This window comes from Medicago truncatula, chromosome 4 (genome assembly GCF_003473485.1).
Source record: "Medicago truncatula cultivar Jemalong A17 chromosome 4, MtrunA17r5.0-ANR, whole genome shotgun sequence".
NCBI lineage: Eukaryota > Viridiplantae > Streptophyta > Magnoliopsida > Fabales > Fabaceae > Medicago > Medicago truncatula.
The window spans coordinates 26229985-26257122 of NC_053045.1; the positions used below are offsets into that span (position 1 = coordinate 26229985).

The 27138-nt window shown below is 33.6% G+C and overlaps 3 protein-coding genes across 6 annotated transcripts; all 3 read left to right on the top strand.

The window, feature by feature from the left end:
* The first annotated feature begins 6193 nt into the window (after nucleotides 1-6193).
* Nucleotides 6194-7225, top strand: LOC112420830 (uncharacterized). The gene has a single exon (XM_024780541.1). It carries the CDS (start codon nucleotides 6194-6196, stop codon nucleotides 7223-7225), a length of 1032 nt encoding a protein of 343 aa, XP_024636309.1.
* A 6561-nt stretch (nucleotides 7226-13786) lies between these two features.
* Nucleotides 13787-19598, top strand: LOC11445209 (protein IQ-DOMAIN 1). 4 transcript variants are annotated; one of them, XM_024782563.2, is made up of 7 exons: nucleotides 13787-13957; nucleotides 15129-15246; nucleotides 16122-16370; nucleotides 16617-16844; nucleotides 17068-17181; nucleotides 18299-18788; nucleotides 19098-19598. In XM_024782563.2, exons 2-7 carry the CDS (start codon nucleotides 15163-15165, stop codon nucleotides 19253-19255), a joined length of 1323 nt encoding a protein of 440 aa, XP_024638331.1. In that variant the 5' UTR covers nucleotides 13787-13957; nucleotides 15129-15162; the 3' UTR covers nucleotides 19256-19598. The 4 variants fall into 4 exon arrangements, with proteins under 4 accessions (XP_024638331.1, XP_024638333.1, XP_024638332.1 ...); XM_024782565.2 differs by having other exon boundaries at nucleotides 16125-16370; XM_024782564.2 differs by having other exon boundaries at nucleotides 13788-13957; nucleotides 19101-19597.
* A 1284-nt stretch (nucleotides 19599-20882) lies between these two features.
* LOC11444051 (GTPase LSG1-1) lies at nucleotides 20883-26141 on the top strand. The gene is made up of 7 exons (XM_003605939.4): nucleotides 20883-21233; nucleotides 21330-21437; nucleotides 22753-22839; nucleotides 23035-23128; nucleotides 24065-24121; nucleotides 24483-24562; nucleotides 24674-26141. Exons 1-7 carry the CDS (start codon nucleotides 21010-21012, stop codon nucleotides 25791-25793), a joined length of 1770 nt encoding a protein of 589 aa, XP_003605987.1. The 5' UTR covers nucleotides 20883-21009; the 3' UTR covers nucleotides 25794-26141.
* Nucleotides 26142-27138: the final 997 nt, after the last annotated feature.

The window sequence follows — 27138 nt, forward strand, 5'->3', positions numbered from 1 at the left end:
GTTTGAAAATCGCTTGTAAATGACCCAAAGTTACTTTACATGCCACAAATTCATAATCATGAACAACCAACTCAAGACTTTTTCTTTGATGTATTACAAACTTTCCCAATCCCCCGGGACGACAGTCAAAATGTATCGATTTTAAATTTAGAGGCAAATCAATAAAGATTTTAATGCTATTGGCCAACTCATTGATATGAATGGTTTGATTTTCTTGAATCATGACATCTTTTGAAGCATTACATAGAGAAGTTATCAGAGCAAGAAAGAGATGGACATAGCATTTGACTAACATTTTGCGGTTTGATGTGTGAGCTTTCATGAATTTATATATATATATATATACACACACACATATATATATTGATGAAAATTTTGTTTGTTTAATAAATAAATAGATAAGTAAATATATAGGAAAAACATATGTATTTTGACTAAACATTAAATATTTACATATGTATTTTGACTAAACATTAAATGGTTACGTATGTTTTTGACTAAACATTGTTAAAAAATATATATAAAGTTAAAACATAAATGTTATGACTAAACATTAAACACATGTATTTTGACTAAAGTTATATTTATTTAGTAAATAAAAATCAAGTAATAATAAAAATAAAATAACATAAATTTACTATTATTTTAAAATTAGCCCCTTTAAAATTTTGTTTTTAGTTTCTATAAATTTAGGATAAACTACGCAAAAGGTCACCGAAATATAGGGTGTTTAGGTTTTGGTCATTGCAAAAAAAAAAAAAATTGAAATATACCCTTGCAAAAAAAATTGTTTTAAAAATATTCTTCACCTCATCTCCATGATTTGACGCTATTTTCCCATGTGATTGTTTGTACACGTGGTATTTAATTATTTTTCAAACATTTTATAAATGAATTTATATTAATTTCTTTAATTTTAAATTAATAAAAATTGAAAGGGGGAAATTGAAATTAGGATTTTATCATTTCTTCATCTTCTTCTTCCTCAAATGAATATCAGCAAAGAAAAATGAATTTTCACTATATCTTCTAACCCTTTCTTCTATGTTGCCCCACCCTCTCTTCGTTTCCTCACCCTCTACAAAAGGGATCGACAATCAAATCCACCCTCAAGGCTAACGACCCTAAAGCCACGGCTGGATATCGTTCGGTTTAGGTCACACTCGGTCCCAAAACCTGAAACCGCACTAACCTACGATTGCAATACCTAAGACCAATTTAGCCCAAAATATGTATCAATTTAGTTGGTTTCGGTTTAATCAGTTTAGGCGGATAATCAGGGTGGGTTCAATATGTTAATTCAGAAAAAGGGCCAGCTTGAAATCCTATCATTAATTTTTACATTTCACTGAACAAATAAATTCTTGTTTAGATTCATAATAATTTGAAAATTTATCCTAAGTTGAGATTAATTTTAAGCCCATTCATAATCGTTTGAGGGCTAATCAAATATCATAGGCTAAAATAAAAGTAATTTTCAATATAAAACTGATGTCACTGATCTAAGGCCATTCTGTAATAATTTTAGAACACCGTTTGGGTCCAAGGCCATTAATACTATTGTAATATGCTTGCATCAGTTCAAAATACATCACAAACTACAACAACACAACCAATAAGTTTTAAGTCACAAGTATTAAGTATTAAATTACAATCATCCAAATATTAAAATTAAACATTCAGATATTAAAATGAAATCAGCAGCTTGTCGATGCTTCAATACGATGAAACTTGAGTTGCGTCTAAAAAAAAAATTAAAGTTTTTTATATGCAAATCAGAATAGCACCTAGCAACTAGAAATATAGCTCACCATTTTTTCATATAAAGAATGTCTTTTCAGCTTTTACTAATTTTCTATTCCTCAATATTTCCCATTGCAAACACCTAACAAATAAAAGAAAAAACAAACTCATCACCAATTCTAAGCTACATAATCAAACAACTACTTATGCAACATGCTAGGGAAAACAATATACATTGTACAACCAAGCAACCAGCAGAAAGGACATCACAATTAGTCCAGATTTACCATGGAGACAGGCAAGCAATTAGAATTCATTTCAAAATGAATCTAAAATAAAGAGAGGCACATGCTGTGTGCTACGAGTCATATGTGACTCCATAAAAGGATTCAAACTGCATATGAATTGATTATAACATAATTATAATAATCAACCATACCAAAATTTAAAAGACATAAGAGTAAGTTCTAATCTACTTACTAAACATAATTATAATTTTGCTCAATCATAACTAAATGGTTGTTGGCATAACACCTAAAACTGCTTCCCAACACCAAATGCCAATGGTCGATCCTTGATTTATTTTCGTCATCAAACCAAAACTAAAAAAATATTAAATACCATCATTGAATAATACCATCATTAAATACCTATAACAAATAAAAAATTATAGGGAAAGAAATTTAAGACACTTGAAACAACATCATCATTGACCTCAAACTCTTACGTTGGCTTCAACCAGTTTCGAGAGCCTATCAAAGCTTCTACAACTCTCAGACTAAAGGAACTTTTATAAGTATCCAATATCCTGACTCTCTTGTTGAAAATGCTCTCTAAAGCTATTGTAGAAGTTGGTATGACCAAAATATCTTTAACAATGAAGTGGGCAGTTTGGGAAGTGTAGGTAAAGTTTTGAATAGAAGTCAATCGATAGGTACTAAGTGCTATCCTACTACAGTCAGAGTTAGAATAAGTTTTGATCTGAAATTTTCATCTCGATACATTTTAAAACAATACCTAGCCACTAATCTTCTAGAAGAGATATTCAAATGGGGCTGCAATTGCTTACATAAGCACTTGAAGCTATCATGCTCAGCTACTCTAAATGGCATATTAGAAACAATAACAAATCTAGAAATTTCCTTCCTACAAGCATCACTTGGCAAGAGAGCATCGACTGCTTCAGTTTCAACAATTGCATTGCACCATAATCAAATCAAATTCAACATACATACGAATCATACGTGTTCAACACATTTACTTATAAGTAACATTAAGTGAATAAACAAAAACATACAAACAAGTATAGATGTTAATACATATATTGAAATGACATTTAACTAAAAATGAGTACAATCACAACATTATAAATCATACAAGAGAAACCAATGTACATGTTCATCATAAGTAACAAGATTACGAAGCAAATTTTATATACACCGAATTACATATAAACCAAATTTAGGCTTAAATATGGAAATGGTCCTTGCAAATATCTGGCGTTTTGGTTTTAGTCCATATAAAAATATTTTTTTGGTTTTAGTCCATATAAAAATATTTTTTTGGTTTTAGTCCCTGCAAATATAGAATATTTGGTTTTGGTCCTTGATATTTTGTTTTAATCCTTGTAAAATCATTTCATATTGAAAATGGTCCCTATAATATTCATTTTAGTCCTCGTTTTGAGGGACTAAAATCAAATATTCTACATATTACAAGGACCAAATCCAATATGAATCAATTTTACAAGGATTAAAACAAAATACCAAAGACCAAAACCAAATTTTTTATATTTGCAGGGACTAAAACCAAAAAAATATTTTTACAGGGACTAAAACCAAAATGTCAGATATTTGCAGGGACTATTTTCATATTTAAGCCCCAAATTTATTCAAAATCATGTTCAGAAAGCATACTCTAGTTTTAAAATCATTTTAACAAGGCATTAGAAATTACAGGCTGCAATTACACCCTCCATAGCTCCAGGTCTAGCTCCAATTATGCCCTCCATAGCTCCAGCTCCAGTTATGCCCTTCACAACTAATTTTACAGAAAAACACAATTAGAGGTATATACATATTCAGAATACAGACATTACTCATGTTAACTCAAAACATACACAATATATGCAAAGAATCAAACTAAAAACAGACACACATGTGCAAAGAATAAAAATTACTTATCATTTTTCATATTTATTGCTTCATTGCTTGCTTGAGCATCTATCTTTCGTCTTTCCAAGTAATAACTAACAAACATACACATAAACAAATACAAAGAAAAGGAAAAAATTAGTTAAAAGATCATCTTTAAAAGGTTGGAGCGAATCAACACTACAAACATAGTAATAAGTAAACATTTACCTCTGATCTTTAGCCAAAAAATGTTTATTATATGTATGAAACATAGAGAAACAAATATTAGTAAAGCAACGTGAAAAAACCGCAAAAAAATTAGTTAGCTTAGAAACATGATCAACGAGGATAGACATGATTAGAAACACAAAAGACGAACGAGATTTGAAAAATGGTAGAGGAACAACGGCGGAAACAAGTGGAAAATTGAGAACTTCCCACCTTCTCAGACACTCAACAACGACTTCACAAACACAATGGGGGAAAACTAGGGGTTCCTCTCTAAATTAAGCTTGTATATGTATAAGCTTGGCTAAAATTGGGCTTTCAACTTGGCCTGAACGCTGGACATATGGATGAGAGTGATACAAGGAGTATTTTACGCGAGTCTTACACAAATCACATATGAGTGCATTAGTGTATACATCAACGTCTCATAGGCCAAATCACTTAAATTCCAAAGTTTTGCCAAGTTCACATCATTTTACCGCTTTTCAAAGAAATTCAAGTTTTCAGGCCAAAACCAAGTTAAAGTCCATGAATCCCATCCAACACATTTTTACAACTCATAACAATACTAGACAACCTTAGTCGTACACTTTTCCCTTGAGAAATTGAGTTTTCGAAAAATTCATATTCTTGAACTATTTTCAAAACGTAATGATACGATTTACAAAACCAAGTATAATCTAACTCAATTGATGTTACTAAAGGTTTAGAGAGCTTAAACACATTTAATTACATCAAAATAATCAGTTTAGGACCATCCGGATCGACCATGGATGCCCGGAACATCAAACAAGGAATGTTGTCACTGAGCACGTTCGCTTCAAGCGATCGAACTCCAGTGAGCACTCGCTTCGAGCTCGCTCAAGCGAAGTTCCTCCAGAGAGTACTCGCTTGGAGCTCGCTCAAGTGAACAGTCCCTTGTTCCGGATGAACTCTTATGGGTTCACACCATTTTTCACCCAAAATTTTCAATTTTGATTCCCCAACACCCAAATTCGTCCCCAAAGCTTGTTTATACGCTTATGTACTTAAAAAGGCAATCAAATTTGAAATCAAACACCATTCCAACGCAATTTATCAATTCAATCCATTTTTCACAAAAACTCTCAACAACTACTCAACTTCATTGTTATGAATTTCCATGGCATAAATCAACAACAACAACATCTCACAACAACAACAATATCGTTTAATAATGAATTCATCAACAATTATAACCACAACATCATTTTACACCAATTTGAGCAAAAATCAACAAAGTTTGATATAACCACAATTCAAACATGCAAATTCAACAACAACATGTTTAGCATCAATTTCACATACATAAACTTAGTATCAAAGTGGGTACACAAAATTCATCCTTTAAATCCACAAAAATCTCAAATCACAAAATAAGTGCTTATGAAATTAAGTGGAAAAGGAGATTCTAGCTTAAATTATGAATGAACATTATCCCCCTTACCTCAATTGAGCACAATCCTAGCCTTAGCTTCATTTTTTCTCGTTGAATCTCTACCCTCCTCTTGCCCTTCAAGTTCTTCTCTCCAACCCTTGTTCTTGCTCTTTCTCTCTCTACCCCTCTCCAAAGTTTTGTGAAAATGAGTGAATGAGTCTCTGGCCTAATTTCTCTAAAGACTAGAGTTTATATAGGCTCTACACAAATGGGCTGAACTCTCAAATGTCTTAATAGGCTTAAAGTCTGCACTAACTAATTCACAAAGTTTCTACCCACTTAACGGATAAAATAACGAATAGTTACTGGCTCTTAATTAATTACCTCACTTTACTAGTAACTTAATAATATAGTGATTCCCACTTAAAACACTAAAAATAATTCTCGTAACCAAAAGAGTATTTTATCCTTACTCACCAAATGACCAAAATGCCCCTAAGTCTAAAATGACTAATATACTCTCCTTAAGCCAAAATCCACTAATCCTGAATAAAATACATACAAAGACAAATAATCACACATAAGTATATATATATATATATATATATATATATACACACACACACATAATAATTAACAAAAATAAATCTAGCGAAAATCGGGTTGTTACACCCTGGAATGCAAATAAGTTATGGAGCTTGTTGATGAAACTGGGATAAGAAGAAGTGTCAGTGGTTTTGGTCACAGCTATGAGATGATGATTAAGGAATTTATTGTCTACATTCCTAAGGACTGTGATAGTCCTCTCAACAAGGAATATAGGAAGGTCTTTGTTCGAGGGAAATGTGTGGATTTCTCTCCAATTGTCATAAATAGATTCTTAGGCAGAAGTGAGGATGAGTATACGGAGGTAGAAGTAACTGACAACACTGTGTGCAAGGAGATCACATCAGGTCAGGTTACGCAATGGCACATCAAGGGTAAGCTGGTCTCAAGCAAGCTCAATGTCAAATACGCTCTACTTCATAGGATAGGAGCTGCAAACTGTGTGTCTACTAATCATACCTCTACCATTGCAACTGGTCTAGGTAAATTCATCTATATTGTTGGTACTAAAGGGAAATTCAATTTTGGTGCTTACGTCTATGAGCAAACCCTGAAACATGCTCAAACCTTTTCCATAAAGATGCCCATATCATTTCCTTCCATCATTTGTGGTGTCATCTTAAACCAACACCCATGCATCTTGGTAAGTACTGATGTGGTGAGGAAGAGGAAATCTCCTATATCTCTCCATCCGAAGTTATTTACAGATACACATGTCACAGACATTGCTGTAACATCTGAACAGGAAGCTGCCATTTCTACTTCTAAAGAAGGAATTCTTGCAGAGCTTCAAGAGATGTCCAAAACCTTGGAAGAAACCATCAAGTCCAGCGTTGAAAGGAAGCTGCATGTGTATAACCTAATCCAGTCTATAATTACTAAAGAACATGTTGAAGAGATGGCTGAATTAAATAATGATGCCATAGGCAATAAAGATGAGGAAGCTCCTGGGAATACAGAGGATGGCAGTACTAATGAGGAGCTGGAAATACTGATGATGAAGATGGAAATGATGATCAGGAGGATGAATCTGAAGCTGAGGCTTGATTTTTTTTTCCACCTTATTTCGATCATGTATTTTCTTTTCTTTTATGGGCTATGCCCTGGATTTATTTAGCACTTTACGTGTTGGGTCTGTAATATTTGCACTCTTATTTTCTGCAATGCTATGTCATGCTACTCATGTCCTGATACTTTTATTCTGCACTCTGTTATTTTGCTACCTCGGTACTTTAATTATACTTCTTAGGCTTGAAGTTTGTCAGATTTTATGGCTAAAAAGGGGGATTATATATGCTAATGTTCTGATCATATATATATATATTTTGTTATAACATGTTATATATGCATGACTTCTGGAATTGAGGGGGAGTAGCTCGATTGGTATGGCAGATTATTATGCATGTTCTTAAAGAAGTTTTGTCTGAGGGGGAGCATAATTTTTTTTCTTCTGATCTACTATTGAGGGGGAATACTGTTGACTAGCCTGATAATGCATGTTTATATATTGCTAGTATGAGGTTGATGAATTAATGCATGCGGGTCTGTGAGTTCTGATAAACCGATGTCCTATCAAGAGTTCTGACATCCTGATGATTTGAGAAATTTATTTTTTCTCTGATGCATTCTATGCGGGAGTTTATTTCTCCATGGGCTGATTAATGTTATATACTTATGAGAATTTATTTCTCTCTGTGGAGTTTATTTCTCTTGATTTTTTATTTGTGAGGCTGAGTTTTATTCTATTCTGTTGTGTATGCCTCTGATGTGATGGATGATGTCTCAACATGTCCATCTGGAGTTCATCTTTGCTCCATTTAGCCTTGCTCCATTTACTCCTTTTCAATGCATAGATGCATGACACATGGTAAAAATAAATCCAAGGGCTGAAATTAAATGGTTAACATAGAGACCTATCCATCTTATTTCTATCATCATCACAATCACAGGTGCACAAACACCATACATCCTCCATTCTTGAGCAATTCCAGCAACATCATGTGCTCATACTTGTTAACATTGAGATTCTGAGGCCAAGCATGAAGAAATTTGTGAAAGTAATAAAACATATCCAAAGAAGAACCAAACATTTTAGGTCCCAATTCATACCACCAGATGCTTCCTTTTCTTCTTTTTCATCACCTTCATTTTTCTCCAACCTCTCCAACCTTTCTTCTTCCACTGATTTTTCATCGTCCACTTTAGCCTTCTTCGAAACGATGTCGTCTTTGGGTTCCTCTTCTTCTCTTCGAAATCACTTTTCTCGGCAACGTTTTCAACTTCCATGTCTACGGTGGCGGCGACGGTTGTGTTGGGATCAATGATTTTGTGCGCGGTTTCTTCTCTGCTCCAAATCTGAATTCCATTCAATAAATTTTCTGAGTTTATCTTTGATTCCTCTGCTCCAAATTTATTCAACTCTCTTGTTTTACGTTATGGATTTTGTTTTGATGCCTTTGCTTCAGATCTGATCAAATGCATAAAATTATTGATATCACATAGTTGTTTTGATTTCTTCTTAATTTTAGGGATTTCTTCTTAATTGTAAATCAATGAATCAGAATGGGTATCTTGATTAAAACACTAATTTCATGGTGGTTGGGATTATAACTGGACGGAGAGGGGCAGTGGTGGTGGTGGAGAGAGAAAGAGAGAGAGGCGACAATGGAGATTAGGTGACGAGGAGAAGATAGATGGAATAAGATGGATAAGTGTTTATGTTAACCTTTTAATTTCAGCCCTTAGATTTATTTTTACCATGTGTCATGCATCTATGCATTGAAAAGGATTAAATGGAGCAAAGATGAACTCGTCCATCTGTGCATTATTTTTAAAGTTGATCTTTTTTAATAATGTTGAACTACTTCTGTTATCTTCTTTCATGTTGAATTCTTATGTTAAATTGACAGAAGGTATGACCAAAGGATCTATCGCTCTTTTTGTCCTATCTATGCAAGTTACTTGGTATCTTGAAAATTTATGCAAAGATTGTTTTAGCCAAAAATTTGTCAAAGGGGGAGATTGCTGGGGTTTGTAGACATGTGTTGGCTACATTTTGTTAAAACAATAATTCTAGGAAGATGTCAGACAAGATGTCTTAACATGTTGGTACGACATCATAGCGTGTCTTGTTCCGCTTACTTGGAGATTTATTTTAAACGTGAAGATTTCCTTAATATTCTCCGAAGATTTAATTCACGTAAAGAGATGACCAAGAAGCGTGTTTCTAGAAACAAACATAGGCTATTTATACTTAGCTTAATCCTTAAGAATGTTGTTGTAACATTTAAGGAAACATCAGATCTGCTTCAGAATAAATGTGCTGAAATCTCGTGATTCAGATGATGTTTAGCCAGATTTGTGCATCAAGCTCATTTTTCAATAAGGCTATATAAATAAGACTCAAGACCTAATTGACTCACTGAAGCCGTCGTTTACAAAAGTGTCATGTAGGGTTTTAGTATGTTCTTTGTTATTTGTGAGTCACTCTTGTATCACGTTGATGCATTGAGCTGGACTTTGTAGTTGTGTTGTAATTCTTAAAAATCACTCAAAACTAGTAAGCACGAGTTGATTCTTAGGATTAAGAGAGTGTCTCCATTCTTGTTATTTCCAAAAGGACGATCAATGAATCTGTGATTAAGAGGAAGTGGGCAGAGGTTCTCATATCTTGGACTAGGTAGAAATTGCACAGGTAGTGATTAGGTGAGAAGCTAGTAGACCGAGGATTTTTATGTATACTTTGAATTGATACTACTTAGTGAATTTCCTTCCTGACTTGGTAGCCCTCAGATGTAGGTGAAGTTGCACCGAACTGGGTCAAGAAATATCTTGTGTTTCTTTATTTACGATCTTATTTATCATTAGTCATTTGTGTTATCTCAATGTCTTGACATAATACTTAACATCACACTTGTCTTGATATTGTGTATAACATCTTTACTGCGTGCTAGAATTTCATAAATAAAAGTACTAATTTGTTAACTAAAATATAATATAAAACTATGCAAAATAACAAGTTATGAACTACCCACATAATTAGTCAAGAAGATGTTGAACACCGCAGGCCACTTTGTTTGGCTATTAATGATAGGTTTTTCATATAATCAGTGACAGACCCATAAATTTTAAGTAGTGTAGGCCACATAAATATAAGTAAATAATTATTTAACCATTTATCTTCTATGTAATTTTGCATCCAATTCTCGTAAATACCCGTAATAAAGAAAATTATTTGAATCCCCGTGAGCTTAGCTTAATTGGTAGGGATATTGCATAGTATATACAGGGGCCGGGGTTCGAGTCCCGGAGACCCCACTTCTCCATATTTAATTGTGCGAGTTCTAGCCACTAGGCTACTTGACAAAAAAAAATAAAAAATTTGTTTCATTAGTTGCAGTTGCCATGTTTTTTGGTTGAATGGGGTTTGCAATTTGGGAATTGAGATATACACTATTTGGTTTTTAGTTTATTGTAAAATTACATAATTCATCTCTTAATTTAATTTTTGGAAACACTTTCGTCCTTCATCTTTTTTCGTCTCGATTGAGTCCTTTATGCTATAAAATGACAACACCTTATCAATTTTTATGAGATTTTTCAATATGATATGATTTTCTAGGTTTGAATGATGAGAATTTGAATTTGTTTATGAGTTTGATAAATTGTTTTGTAGTTTTTGATTATTTTTTTCATAAAAAAAGGACAATTATGTTGATATTTTATAACATAAAGGATTAAATCGGGACTAAAATGTTACCTAAAATTAAGTTAAGAAGCAAATTTTATGTAATTTTATTTTAGTTTATTAAATGTAAGCCTTTTATCATTCATCAATTTATTCGTCAATGGAGTAGTATATATTTGGAGTAGTATATATAGGTAAAAAAATGTTGAAAATGTCAATGTGTTTGCCGTGGGTCCATCCCTGCATATAATACTCAATTTGTATGTTGTAATCACACACATCCAATCAAACACAAATTATTTTACTATTTTTATCTCTTAATCAATTTGTCTTTATTTATAATTTTTATACATGTCGTTGTTTAGTAGCTCAAAAACCCTAAAACAACTGCACTCAACACTTTATGAAGAAGTTATGGAACCCAGACTTAAATGACAAAATTTCTCCCTCAATATTAATCAATGGGAGAAAAGAAATCACAATTAAGAATATCGTCTAAGCCTCGATTAAATTTTTGTTCCACCAATAGTAGAAAACTAGCCTAAGACTTTGTTTGGGAGTTTGAAGGGAGAATTTTGAAAAAAAAAGAAAGGAGCAAGTGGAAGAAATAGAAGACATTGGGAGGAGAGGGCTTTGGAGGTTAATCTTTTTACTCATAATAAAAAATCCCCCTTATTTGGGGGAACTCAAAAATTGTATTGGGGAGGGTTTTGGGGGGTTATTGAAGGTTTATATGAATTTTTCAAATTCAATTTATGTTGTTATAATATTCTTAAAATTAAAAGTATATTAATCATAAGTATTAGTTTATCATTCTCTAAAAAATTGTTCTTTAAAAAAATATGAATTTTTTGTGCATTTTTCTATATATTTCCAACCCCCCAAAATTCTCCTCTCCCTTCCCCTCCAAACTTCCAAACAAAGCCTAAGTGTAACAAGACATCAAGTAAGGATTGTTGTTTTGCATCTGTTTTTTTTTTTTTTTTGGATTAGTTAAAAAGTTTTGGAATAATTAAAACTTTTGCGGTTATATATATATATATATATATATATATATATATATATATATATATATATAATTTCACAAGATAATTATTTCACTAACAATCCTCTCAACCCCTAAAAAAAAGCTAATCCTCTTAAAAAAATTCACTAATGATGAATCAAACTCACAAAACACTAACATTTCACAAAAGGCATATGGTCCATATGCACTATTTTTTTTAGTAATGGCATGTGCCACTATGGAATTAGTTGTAATAATGCATGAAACTTACACATTTACAAATTAAAAAGCCTAATAGCATATGCCTACTATACTATAAAAAGGAATGAATAAGTAATAATAGAATAAAATGAAGAATGGGGTTTGGTTTTGGTTAGACATAAAAAAAGAGGTCCCGTGATTGACTCAAAATCATCTCCCATGTCCCTCACCAAAACGTGGGACGACAACGACAATTCCTTTGTTCCATCAAAAAACAAAATAGACAATTCGTTTGTTTCCTCATCCATCGTTATACGACATCGTTTTCTCTTCTCATTATTAACCCCGGCGCACGTTAGACGCCACTTGTTCTCCCCCTTTTCTGACCGCTTGTTTGTTTTTTCCTTCATCCTCTATTAATCAATCAATTAGCAATTACTAACAAAAGTATCTTAAATTAGTTATTATTTATTTTACTTAGTTCCTAATTATAATTTTTTTAGGGAAATTATAGAGCAAATTTTAAATGGTCACAAGTCTTCGATACAATTAAAATATAAAGTTAACTTTTTGATTATTGTCTGAATAATTAGAAGGATAAAATAAAAAGTAGATTTTTTTTTTAACAAACAAAAATTGATTATATTAACACTGCTAAAGCAGCCCTCTCAGCACATGATGTACCGAAAAGACTAACTTAAAACGAAACAAACAGTTTACATAATTACAACAAGTGGTTAACCAATGCCTAAACACGACAATGGATTCGACAACCACATCTAATCACCAAACATAAGTACAACCCTATTGGCTTTCAGCCACCACAATGAATGATACTTTACTTTATCTAATAATTGTACTAAAGAACTTTCTTTTTGCTTAAAAGCCTGTTATTTCCTTCATTCCAGATAACCCACATCGTGAGTAACCAAATAAGCTGAAGAAATGATCTCCTTGATTTCAAACCACCTGTGTAAAATGAAAAATGAGCACAATGATTTGAAATATCACAATGATCGACACCATCAAAGCCTATCCAAGACCTCACCAAAGACCATAAAGAACCAAAGAAGCTGCACGACAAAAATAAATGACGAGCATCTTCCACGAAACCACATCCTGACACACATAAGCACGCCTCTGAATTCAAGATACCACAATATGCTAAATTAGACATTGTAGGAAGTCGATCTCGAAACAACCTTAAACAAAATTAAAATTATAAGTAATATTTTATGAGTGTATATAAAAGTTTTTTATTTGATCTTGTGATCATACAAGAATAATTCATTGTAACAAAAAATACAAGAATAATTCATAATTATAAGACATTTTTCACTTTCCGTATAATTTAGCGAATGTAAACAAGAGTTTTATACTAAAAAGGGTTTTGCTTATTTGTTTCTTAAGAAATGTTTTTTTAGGGAATTATGGAAATATGATAGGGGATAAAAAATATAGTAATTTTATTTTTGAAGCGATTATATAGTAATTTTATGTTGAAGAAAAATAAACTTTTAACTTAAAAAAATGTAGTAAGAAAAACTTTAAAAACTTTTAATGCATAATTTTTAAAATAATATTTTATATTGAATTCTTTAACATATGACATATTTTCAAAATTTCATGCATGTTATTAATCATCAGAAAACCTTTTTTTTTTTTTTTTTTCTATCTTAAAAAAAGTTTCAACTCCTTTTGAACAGAAGGTAAAAATAAGTTTGATTACTTCTCTCATTACATATAACTAATATTATTAATTATTAATTAAAACTAAAAAACCACAAAATTAGAAAGAGCACAGAATCCCATAAAAATAGTGTTAGAGAGAGATAGAGGTTGCAAACAAACACAGTGTCAACTCTAAGCTGTAAGCTGCAGAATTTGGATGATGGGAACTCAACTCGGTACTATTTGACTCACTGACTCATTCATCATTCAACTCCTACTAAAAAGTAAGTAAAAGGGTATCTTCTCTTCTCTCTCTCTCTCTCTCTCTGTTGCATCAATTTCAGTGTTTCAGGTGAATTCAGCTTCATCTTTCTCATCTCTGGATCTACAGTTTTTCCTGCCCAATTGGGTTCCTTTTTCTTCCTAAAAGTTTCAAACTTTTTGTTTTCCACCATTCAAAAATTCAACTCTTTTTTCAAACTTTTTTTAAACTTTAGGATTATGAGGTTATAATGCTCTTCAGCAACTTAATTTATTAACTATGTGTTGATTTAGAACTAAAGAATTCAAACAGTTATTCATTTATTTTCCATTATCTCAATTGTTGTAAGATCTATTGTTTTTTAGGAATGTTTATTTAATTCATGATGTTATGATCAATTGTTCATGTATGGTATGCAATTAACTCTAATTTAGTTGAAAAGACATTTTTTTTAAGCACGGACACAGACACCCACACTCCGGCACTGATACTAATTTTAGAAAATGACATAATTTAGTGTAATCATATGTGCCGTGTCAGTGTCGTGTCAGACACCGACGCTTGTCCGACACCAGGACACACCTAATCCAAGGAGTGTCTGTGCTTCATAGGTGTCTGGTCTATGTTTACATTTTTCTATTGATTGGCGAATGTTAGTGGTTAGTTTGATAGGCGGGAGGAATTTGTTAGCAGCAGACATCAAACCTCAACCTCCAACATACACCTTTGCGGGGACTTGTAGGGGATGGATTTACTTCTAACTCAAAAGTTCATCGTATGTGTTTAATAACTATGTGAGCTCAAGTTCTCATTCTACACTGTATACGACTTCGGTGATTTAAGGATTGAGGCGTTGAGAATTAACTTTGTGGTTCCCCACTTCTTACATTTGTTTAAAGATCCAAGCTTTAGAAACTCATTAGTTAACTACTAGCGTTTAGGAAACCAAGAAAATAGACCAATCAAAACAAATATTGACTTTGAAGATCACTAGAAAACCTCTTAGTACTATGACTAAACTGAATCATTTGTAACTTTTAAATAGTTTTTATCGGTTAAGCATGTTGTTGCATCCTTTGCTATTTGTTTCATCGTTCATGTACCTCATAGCTCAATTTAGTCCATGTTTTGGGTAAATAAGATTTTGAATTATAACTGACTTCTTTGAATTGATTTTGGCTGAAATTTGCCAGATTCGGGCTAGATTGAGATAAAGTGTACGACGCTATGGGTGTCCCAGGCAAGTGGATTAGAGCATTGGTTGGCCTAAAGAAATCAGAAAAGCGTGAATCCTTAGAGAAGGATGGAAATGTGAGTATAGCCCTCTCTCGATTTCTTTCTGTCTATCTAATCTTTTCTATTCCTTTGTACTATTCATGACTTGTTGTAGTTATTGCATTTGTACTTTTGGCTTTATTTGTATAATCACTTAGTTCTTATGTTCTTTCCTCCACCCATGCTGCCAAAAAAATTAACCTGTACGGAAAGCATATAATTTTGTTTTCTACGGTTCACCTTGCCTGCATATTTTTGGTTTATATTCCTGAAATCCGAAGGAAGTGTGTTTGATTAATGTAATTGAGTTCATTTTATCATTCAAATCTGTATATTAAGGCGAAATGCGAGAGAATGAAAAGATTGTATACTATATCAGTTAAAGACCTGAAATTTTGGTCCATCCTTGTTAAGTTCTCACTACAAGGCTGTTATCAACCTTCAGAACGGTAAACACTGGCTATCTGGCTGTAATCAACTCTATGTTCTGCTATCAGAGAAATTGTGTTTGATTATACAAAAGACCAAGCACTAAGGACTGATTTATACTGATATTGATTAAATAAGAAAATTCAGCATACACCACAATACAATTCAACCCAAATATTTCAAGATATTTTCCATATATTCTTATAGTTAATAGCAGAACTTTCACCTTTTTTTTTTATCTCTGTGATTGTGAATGACGAGAGAGTTTTTGGGAATGCTTTACAAGTTATCATTTCTGAATCATACTTCCACTTTCATATTGTTAAACTATTAATGTCTAAGTTATTCTATGCTTTTTGCATAGAACTGTATAACGAACTGCTTGACAAACTTCTTTATGGCTATTCTATAATTCCATGGTACTTATCATAAAAAACATGTTCTTCAAAAATAAAATAATATTTGATATTTTCAATAATCAGCAGGCTAGCAAGTTTCGCCATCGGAGAAAAAATTCCGTTGAAATTGACAACGGAAAACTTCAAAATGAGTTTGACAATGATGGTGCTGCACCTATTGGAGATGCAGATCATGCGAATCCCCAATCTAACCTTGAAGCCCATTATTCTCCTTCTACTTCACAACAAGTACAGGATCCTGCACATAATCATCAAATCACAAGCGAAGAATGGGCAGCAATATGCATTCAAACAGCGTTTCGTGGATTTCTGGTAATTTATCACGTCATTTTGTTTTTATTTATTACAACATTTTAAGCATCACAGTGGCAGACTAAAATGCTTATATCTACCAAGGTTTATTTTCCAGATTTGTTTATCTTGAAATGCACTTCATACAAATGTGATTTTTTTTTTTTGCTTTAACCCTAACTTAAAAACTTATTCTGATCAGTTTAAATATTTAGTTGCTAACAAGGCAACAAATCTAACCAAATGTGGGTCTATTTTGTATATTAGGCCAGGAGAGCACTACGAGCTTTGAAAGGATTGGTAAGGCTTCAAGCCCTTGTAAGAGGCCATGCAGTAAGAAAACAAGCTGCAATAACTCTCCGTTGTATGCAAGCTTTGGTGAGAGTTCAGGCTCGTGTTCGGGCAAGGCGTGTTCGCTTGTCATTGGAAAGTCAAACAGAACAACAGAAACTTCAGCAACAGCTTGTAAACGAAGCTCGTGTTCGAGAAATTGAAGTAAGCAGTACTATTCCCATATTTTGTTTTATTAATATGGAATATTTTTGTCTCTTTCATGATTTTTATTTTTTTTATCTAGAGCTAAGTATTGAAAAATTGAGCTTTATAGATTCGACGTAGCTTCCTTTTGATCACTTGTGTCATGTTACAAAATTGTACAACTTTACATAATAGTGAGCAGCAACTTATGTTGTTTATTTTTCGTACTTGTTTGGTACAGGAAGGTTGGTGTGACAGTGTGGGATCTGTTGAAGAAATTCAAGCCAAAATATTAAAGAGACAGGAGGCTGCAGCAAAACGTGAGAGAGCCATGGCATATGCTCTAGCTCATCAGGTAAATTTACGATTCCATCTAATGGAAATTAAAAGGGCAGCCATGATATTTGATCAATCTTTCTGTTACTTGTATGAGTAATTGCTATTCTAGTATATGTGGTATCATTAGTCCTTCTCATCAGGTCCTTGATTGTTATGCTCCATGATGAGATGTAAGTAATTACTTGCTATGTAAGTATTTGAAGTTGAATCTGAAATTGCAAATTTCAAAGAGGATGGGGTTGATTAATTTAGGGACTGTTTGGTTACATAATGTTTTAGGGAAAGGTAGGGGGGGGCTTATTTTCTTTTCTAAATTAAGGAAGCTATAAAATGTTTCTAAACAGGAATTAGTGTGACTGAAATGTTCTACGATCATCTATCATTGGAAGCTTCTGTTTATTGAGTCATAGAATATAGAAACCAGATGCTATTGAGCTCTAATTTCATAATCCTAATCATTTACTACTATGTAAGGGGAAAACCGTGGGGCAACTGTATTGGTCCTGCATGCAAATTCTTGTCAATGAATTTGAAAATGAACTGCAGATGCATCCTTCACTTGCAGTGATTTTTTATGTGTCTGTTTTAATCAAGAATGATACGATAAGATTCTATCATATTGATAAGGAAAAAGATGATATTTGTGAAGCATATGGTGTAGATATATGACACCGATTTAGTCCCTAATATTTTAGCAGTCGGGTATGGTCCCTAAAATTAATGAAATTCTAAAGTTATTCATGAAATTAATAATCCTTGGTCATATAATTCCCTTTGCGTCAATCTCATCGACTAAGTTGACCGACCCTGAGGGATCATTTTGAAATTTTGTTAACCAAAAGCTTGTAATTCCATAGACGAAATTGGCGATTGACCCCAATTTCGCAATGTATTATTCTAATGTACATGATAAGACACGTTTTTCCAAAATTATTTTCTTTGCAATTATAAGTATGAAGGGTGATTGCAAAGAAAACTGAATTTTTGAGATACTATTTTGTCTAACTGAATTTTAATATTGCTGTCCCTGTCGGTTGTTATTCCCTTATATTATCTATGGACACAACACATTGTTTCCTTTGGTTCATAATTTTAGTTGTGAAATATTTTTGTTCCTCTTTTCCACTTTGCAGTGGCAGGCAGGATCAAGGCAGCAGGCCATTTCTTCAGGATTTGAACCTGATAAAAGCAGTTGGGGTTGGAATTGGTTGGAAAGATGGATGGCTGTACGTCCTTGGGAGAATCGTTTTCTTGACATTAATACGAAGGATGGAGTGAAGGCAGACGAAAATGATGTTATGGATGGTAGAAATGGAATCAGACCTCAGTTCAAGTCTACTAACACAAAATCTAATCTGGCAAATATTCATCCAAGCGTTGTCAGTCACAAAACCGGCCCTTCTCTTTCTGATGGCTGTGATTCTTCTTCCACTAGCAAGTCAGCAGGTTTGCTAGAGACATCGAATACACAATCTGTTAAACCAAAATCTAATGCAAATGTTCAAAATCCCGTTGAAGAAACCAACTCAAAATCTGGAGTTCAAAGATCTCAAAGTAATCCAAAGGAGAGAAACTCACAAGTAGATAAACCGGCGAAAAAGCGATTATCTCTTCCCAACCATGGTGAGTTTGTTCTCTTTCTCTGCATTGTCCTTATTGTATTAGATTATCACCTCTGCGAGTGCTAACATCATCCATGTTTGCTTAACATAAAACATGTTCACAAATATTTTCTAAACCTGCAAAGAATCACTCTCCAAATTTGATTACACAGTTCATGTAATTATCTTCCGATCATACTAAATTCGCAAATGATGATACAGTTTCCTTGTAAGTTAGCGGGATAAGAAGCATGCTTTTGCCAAATCCTTTTGAATAATGTGTTAGATTAATGGAACATGCCATTTTTAAGTTTTTTGTCTTGTATTTTAGCAGGGGTTGGTTCCGGGGCTCAAACAGCCAAATATCCTACCAGATCTAACATGAAAGGGACACGTAGCACGCAAAAGCCTACAAGGGATAAACCTAAGCTCAATGGAGGAGGGGATGTGAATCTTACAAAATCAGTTCCACCGCCTGCAGTTGTGTAACTAAGTATTAAGAAACTACTCCATTCTCCATTGAGGTCCTCGGGTGACATTTGTCTGTTTGTACATGCAATGCGTGACGCGAAGTGTTGAGGGGTCGCAACCACAATGTAAATGTTCCTCTCTTCTACGAAGACGCTGATGTGGTTTGATTGTTGAGATTGGCTTGGGCTTTCATGGTTATAAGATTTGTCAGGTAGATACATGCATCTGTTGTAATTATATGCATATTTGTTTTTGTGAGCTATGTATAATGCGGTATAATATTTATGTTCAAATGTACAACTTTCAGAGTGCCACTGCCTTCCATTTTATTTCTATTGCCAAGTTGAAAGTGTTTTCTTATTGCCTTGTTTCTAGATATTGTTTTCTTATTGCCTTGTTTCTAGATATTATTTTATAGGAAAGGTGGGTTGCAGCATTGTATTCAACCAAATCTCTGGGTCACTACTAATCATAGTGGAGATGGTTTCAGAGTTTGAGGAAGTCATGGGATCAATTTGCTGTTAAGCGAATTAGAAGGATAAAATACCATATAAAGAAATATATTTGCATGAATGATACAAATGTTCAGCGAAATTCTACAGTTTGTTACACGAAACACATTGGATTAGGTTTACAATTTGAATTTAAAAATTAAAAATAGATTACAATAACAAACTATGAGGATATTAGTTCAACAATCCTAAACTGTCACACCATAAAACCCATATTCAATTTGGAGATATCTTTAAAACGGTCTCGAGTAATCGAGTTTGGCTATTAACTTGTTCGGACTCCTATACTAGCACTAAAAATAAATCTCTTATTTTATTACTCTTGTCATATTTGCACCAAACATATGATAGGATAATGTCTCTATCGTATCACTATTATATCTTATTCTTGCCGAGCTCTTTATCCTATCACATTTCTATCATATTTTGCGCACTAGACAAACTTTTAGTTTTAGGTGTTGAAAGAAAAATCATATTCCGAATAACATAAAAGAACCCCTTGGTTCTTTTTATTTTGGTATGAACTGGTTATCTTGCGCACAAAGATTGATCCTTGAGACAAGTAAAACCGTAATGGATGACAAAGTTGCTTTCTCTCAAGAGATTTAAACCGTTGAATATGTAGGGTTGTAATCGAAATTAAGACCTCTGGTTGAAAGAGATGTCTTATGATCTCATCCAAGTGATCTTGGATACCCATAATTCTTTACGTTAATTTTTTTATAGCTTATAACATTTTTTTTTGTCAAGTAGTCTAGTGGCTAGATTTACACACATTATGTTGGAGAAGTAGAGAATCCGGGGTTCGAACCCTGCCCCTGCACAAATTATCCATGAAAGCTACTAACTGAACTACACTTACGGGACTGCTTTTAAAACATTAGCACCATCCAAAAAAAATTGTTCTGTAATTCTTTTTCGTTTTTGTTGTTACAATTTTGTGGTAATATTGATGTTAAATATTTTAATTTAGACAAAAAATCTACAGTATAATTATTTTTGTTTGAACTGTAAATATCTTTTGTAAATTAGGTGATAATAAAATGAGGGTGCTTTCATCATCCCTTGCGATTGTAGTAGCAAATTATCCACGTGGCAGAAATAAAAAATATCAGAAGCCAAATCAAAATCTTAAACCCTAAAACTTCAACGCAAAACAAAACGGTGGCGCTTTATACCTGCAAAACGAAACACATTAACACCATTTCACCTTTCATCATAGAATAGAATCAATCAATTAGGGTTTTCAATTTCGCAAAAATGGGGAAAAACCAAAAAACCGAGCTAGGTCGTGCCCTCGTAAAACAACACAACCAAATGATTCAACAAACAAAGGAAAAAGGAAAAATCTATAAGAAGAAGTTTCTTGAATCGTTCACCGAAGTTTCTGATATCGACGCTATTATTGAACAAGCTGATGAAGATGTCGATGAACAACAGCTTCTTGATATTCCTCTTCCTCCTCCCACTGCGCTTATCAATTTGTAAGTATCTTCATCGATTTTTCAATCATTCAAAATTGATTTTTGCGTGTTTTTGTGAAAAAAAAATGTAATTTTTATTGTTTGATGTGAAATCAGGGATCATGCGTCTGGAAGTGATTTTAATGGTTTGACGGTTGAAGAAATGAAGAAGGAGCAGAAGATTGAAGAGGCTTTGCATGCTAGTAGTCTCAGAGTTCCAAGAAGGTATTTTTCTTTTTTGGGAATTCTGGATTGGTAGTATAGTTATTAAATGAAATGGAATGAAACATGCTAGTTAGATTTTTTTTTTTTAAATGTTTTTTTTTTTATCAACGGGTTGAGTCTAGCAGAAGGAGCCGGACTCCCATAACATGTCTGACACGTAATGGGTTGGGTGTAGACACTGGTTGGGAGATTGCCCGCATTTAGTGTCTGACACCCGAAGAATATGATCACGATTGTTTGGATTGGTAGAATATAACATTAAGAGCATGTTTGGATTGGCTTATTTGAGCTTATAACACTGTTTGGGAGAGTTTATGAGAAAATCTTATGAAGTGTTTATATGTTGTCTATAAGCTCGCTAGGATACCTTATGAAAACAGCTTATAGATTATACGAAAAAAGTTTGAATTTATTGTCATGTGTTATAGAAATAGCTTATTTGTAAGAATAGAAGCGCTTATGCTATAAGCTGCAAAATTGCTATTTATCCAAACAGGGCTTAAATGAAATGGAATGGAATGAAACAATCCAGTTACACTTAGAAAATAATGTTTTCCACTCTTGTACCATATGTCACAATTCCAAGCATACTATTAGGGACTGTTTGGTTCAATTTAGGGGATGAAGGTGAGGTATTTTATGTGTTTCATATATGTGTCGCAATATTTTTAAAATGGAACCGAACGACGAGACCTCTTGGTCCTGGTTCAACTGTATTAAACCACTCAAACTATGTTCTGTTGATGAGAAGAGATGAGGGATTTTGGCTCTGTTTCGATAAACAACTTAATTTTTAGCTTATAGCATAAGGACTTATCATGGTAAGTGCTCATGTGTAAGCTATTTCTATAACAAAAGATAAAATAAAGTTAAATTGTTTTTGTATAAGTTATCAGTTGTTTTCATAAGCTATATTGGAGAGCTTATGAAAATTAGCTGAAAACAACTTATGAACATACATTTCATAAGTTATTTCCATAAGTTCTCCCGAACAGTCACATAAGTTTTTTACATTTGAATCGTGACGAAACCGCCAGACTAAGCTGTAGTTAAGATAGGTTCAACTGGTTGAACCATCCAATTTGATTTTTAAAATACTTATATGTTGTGTTTGGTTTGATAAGTGGAGGGGATGAAAGGGATTTTAAATCGATGGATTTGAAAAGGATATTTAAGTAAGTTTTAAACAAATATTCTCTCCTTCCAAACTTACTCCTCTCCCTCCAAAAACAAATAATGTTTAAAATAACTTCTCCCCTCCAATCTTCATTACCCTTAATTTTATGGTTGAGTGATTCATTTGTTTCTTTTTCAGGCCATTTTGGAGTGCTGAGATGTCTGCCGATGAGCTTCATGCCAATGAAACACAACATTTCTTAACCTGGCGTCGCAGCCTAGCAAGGTAAGTTCCATATTATCTACTGTTCTTTTCCTTGTTCTTAATTAGTTTGCAATTACAAGCTGGGAATCAGATGTAAAAACCACTAGCTATGATAGACAATGGTTTCTGTTATGGGATCTCTTTAAAGAATTTAATTGCTTTTGTCCATGTTTTTAATTTTTATATTGATATTGATGGTTTGGTGATGTTTTTCAGACTTGAGGAAAATAAGAAGCTCGTCCTTACTCCATTTGAGAAAAATCTTGATATCTGGAGACAGCTCTGGAGGGTTGTTGAGCGCAGTGATTTGGTAAGTTGACGTGCTCTTCAAAGTTTTACCTAGAAATATCGATTTTTGCCTTGGCATATTTATAGCAGTTATTGTGTTTTCATCTGATATCCATTTCAAGTATCACCGTATGCTCTTTGTAATGTTGGTTCATTCATTTTATATAGATTTTGATGATGGAAGTCGGACTATGTTACATATATAATCATGTTGGATATGGTTCCCACTTATGTTAATGTGACTTCCAGCGGCTCGTCTGGTTGTCCACAGATTATTTGTTGGTGTTGGATACTTGGTTTTTTATTTTTTCATGGTCTTGCTTTTCTGTTGACGGGTCCTAATCTCACCCCCCTAATGTCATTAGCAAGATATAGTACCTGATAGTGCTGGCAAAACAAAGTTTAATATTTGTAGTTTTAATATATTATATATATCCCCGCTGTTCTATTAAAGCCGAACTCCACTTGGTGGGAAAAGGCTTGGTTGTTGTTGTTGTTGTTCGCTGTTCTATTAAAGATGGTTGTTATCAGCATTTTAGTTGGTAAAGAAGTAATTTCACATATACTACAATACTTTATGATCTTTTGTTATTGTTTTCTGTTCAACTAACATTGATTGCATTGATTAGATTTCTAGCTGCCTTGTCTTCAGTTTTGCTTGTTCAAACAAAAATAGTGGAAAAAGCCTATTCATTTTCCAGTTAAGACCTGCATCATGAGCTTGAAACTAAAGGATGATCTTGGAAGTAACATTCAATTTTATTTTATTCTGTCAAAAAAAGCCTATATTTTATGAAAGCATTTGGATAATTGGTATTTGTGTTTTCAGTAGTTGTCGTTTTGTACTTGTGTAGAAATATCCAGTGTTGTAAATTTTTATTTGATATATGCTCTGTATTGTCTCCAAGTGCAAAAAATATTGACATCAGTGATCTCATTATCTCACTTTCTTTTTCAGCTTGTTATGGTTGTTGATTCAAGAGATCCACTGTTCTATCGCTGTCCTGACCTTGAGGTATGATGTTTTTCTCTTCCTTAAGGAAATGCTAACTTGACAACACTAGCAATTCCTAAGTATGTAGCAAATCTATGCACAGATACAGACAAAGACTTCGTGCTTTATATTCTTTCACGGCAACTTTGCTATTGTAATGTAACAAAAAGTCACAGTATCATATCAGAGCCTCTGTTATTCTTAATAAATGCTTGTGTGAAATGCAACAAGCAATAGTGAGAGATTTTACCATATATCATGTGTCCGTAATTTGTGTAGACAACTTTGGACATTTTATATTATTGTTTTAAGAATCACTCTCTCATGAGTGCCTATCTCCTGTGTGCCTTGCATGACCTTTTTTGCTTTTATTTCGGAACAGGCTTATGCAAAGGAAGTTGATGTGCATAAAAACACATTGCTTTTGGTTAATAAGGCAGATCTTTTACCTGCTTCTGTCAGGTTTGGATATCTATTTTAGGTTTATTTTGTTTCAAAACATTGCTTTTGAATTTCTCTATCTTTCTAAGATCCTTATTATTTATTCTCTGTCTTTCTTCTGTTCCCCTGCAGAGAGAAGTGGGCAGAATACTTCCGTGCTCATGATATTCTCTTTATCTTCTGGTCAGCTAAAGCTGCTACGGCAGTTTTGGAAGGCAAAAAGCTCGGTTCATCACAGGCTGATAACATGGCGAGCGCAGATAACCCAGACACGAAGATATATGGAAGGGATGAGCTCTTAGCCCGCCTCCAATCAGAGGCAGAAGCGATAGTAGACATGAGAAGAAGTTCAGGCTCCTCTAAATCCTCAGATGACAATGCTTCTGTTAGTTCATCATCGAGTCACGTAGTTGTGGGATTTGTTGGATATCCTAATGTAGGAAAAAGTTCAACTATCAATGCACTGGTTGGCCAAAAAAAAACTGGTGTCACCTCTACCCCAGGAAAAACAAAGCACTTTCAGACATTAATTATTTCCGAAAAGCTGATCCTTTGTGACTGTCCTGGATTAGTTTTTCCATCCTTCTCTAGCTCAAGATATGAGATGATTACTTGTGGGGTGTTGCCAATTGATAGGATGACCCAACACCGGGAGTGTGTCCAAGTTGTCGCTAATAGAGTCCCGAGACATGTAATAGAAGAGATTTATAATATTAGTCTTCCTAAACCCAAGTCATACGAGTCCCAGTCCCGCCCTCCTCTAGCATCTGAACTTTTGAGAACATATTGTGCTTCTCGTGGGCAAACTACTTCTAGTGGACTGCCTGATGAAACCAGAGCTTCTCGTCAGATACTGAAAGATTATATTGATGGGAAGCTGCCTCACTATGAAATGCCGCCTGGCTTGTCAACTCAGGAATTAGCTTCAGAAGATTCCAATGAACACGACCAAGTTAATCCACACGTGTCAGATGCATCTGATATTGAAGATTCTTCTGTTGTTGAGACTGAACTTGCACCAAAACTTGAACACGTATTGGACGACCTTAGTTCATTTGACATGGCTAATGGTCTTGCTTCAAATAAAGTTGCACCTAAGAAGACCAAGGAATCTCAGAAGCATCATAGAAAGCCCCCGAGGACAAAAAACCGTTCATGGAGAGCGGGGAATGCAGGGAAGGATGATACTGATGGGATGCCAATTGCAAGATTCCATCAGAAACCAGTAAATTCAGGTCCTCTGAAGGTTTGATAAGGTCATACTACTGTCTGGTATATGTGCAATAACTTGTCTGTTAGACCCATACGTACATACTTTCTCTGAGGTGAGCCACGTATAATTTTTGCAAGGCATTGCGGGAATTGATCACGCAGGCTATCACTCTGAAGCTCGCCTCGTAAGAGGAAAAAAGGTATTTGGGAAAATATTGTATTTGCAACGTTTAGTTATTGTTCTGATTGTTGGGATGAAAGTGATGTAATATGATTGGAAAACAAGTTACCTTGATTATCCAGATTTAAGTGCCCATGCTTTCTTATGTTTGTATGTTATCAAGAATAACCGAAACGGTTGATTTAGCAGTATTTTTATTTTATTTCATTCTATTCTTTTTATTAATCCGAACAACGAGTAAGGAGTGTCTATTTGATATTTATGGTATAAAATATAGATATTGACAAGTCATTCCTTTAATAATTTGAACATTTTGAATGAGGTTGCTTTGAGAGATATATAGTTAAGTTGGGGTTGTGAAATTGAAAGGAAGAGTTCTTGTCACAAACTAGAAACATTTTTGCTAAAAAAAATATATTGAATCAGTCGACCAAAATGTTGGCAGTGCTGCAACTTAGTTAACATGGTGAACTATATACATTTACTTAATAATAAAAAAATGCAATAGTAGAGATTACATTTGTATTATTTTGTTATTAAATCAATTGGTTATTTTGTAGTTTATCATGATTGAGCAATAAGCATGATTCACAATGTTATCATTCACCAGCTTTTTAGAAAAAATGAAGGAGAAACTTTAATTAATTTCAATTGAAATCAATGGTCATTTTACAAATGTGTGGAATTTAAAAAGTTAAGTTCTTACCATTAAGCTAACACCTCAAGTGTATCTGACTGAGATGTTGAACAATCTTTCGTTCATTCATACAATGCTAAATTTAGTGTGTGGTTTTATGGAATCACACCTCTCATATTACTACACTCATGGGCGGTTCTATGGCCAGGCGACCCCGGGCACTCGCCCGGGCTCCGGCCCAAATTTTTTTCAATTTCTTATGTAAATTCCTATGAATTTCTTATATAACCCCCTATAAATTGGGCAATTTCTTTAGATTTTTTTATTATTTGCTTGCAATTTCTTATGTAAACCCCTATAAATGTGTTGCAATATATTTTTGCCCCGGCTTTACAATAATCCTGGCTCCGCCACTGACTACACTATCGGTTTTATTTAGTTAATTGCCTTTGTTCGAAAGTATTCATTATTAGATGTTTAGTTTGGATGTATACTTCTAAGAAGAAGAAAAAATACAACAGTAGGAGAAAAAATGGAGATACAAAAAGCCATCTAACGGCATAACAC

What these genes read in the sequence shown, in the direction of transcription:
- LOC112420830 (XM_024780541.1), top strand. Translation starts at nt 6,194, where the DNA reads ATGGAGCTTGTTGATGAAACTGGGATAAGAAGAAGTGTCAGTGGTTTT.
- LOC11445209 (XM_024782563.2), top strand. Translation starts at nt 15,163, where the DNA reads ATGGGTGTCCCAGGCAAGTGGATTAGAGCATTGGTTGGCCTAAAGAAA. An exon ending in CAGCGTTTCGTGGATTTCTG is followed by an intron (nt 16,371 to 16,616) that starts GTAATTTATCAC and finishes TTTGTATATTAG; the next exon opens with GCCAGGAGAGCACTACGAGC. An exon ending in CATATGCTCTAGCTCATCAG is followed by an intron (nt 17,182 to 18,298) that starts GTAAATTTACGA and finishes TCCACTTTGCAG; the next exon opens with TGGCAGGCAGGATCAAGGCA.
- LOC11444051 (XM_003605939.4), top strand. Translation starts at nt 21,010, where the DNA reads ATGGGGAAAAACCAAAAAACCGAGCTAGGTCGTGCCCTCGTAAAACAA. An exon ending in TGGCGTCGCAGCCTAGCAAG is followed by an intron (nt 22,840 to 23,034) that starts GTAAGTTCCATA and finishes GATGTTTTTCAG; the next exon opens with ACTTGAGGAAAATAAGAAGC. An exon ending in TTGTTGAGCGCAGTGATTTG is followed by an intron (nt 23,129 to 24,064) that starts GTAAGTTGACGT and finishes TTTCTTTTTCAG; the next exon opens with CTTGTTATGGTTGTTGATTC.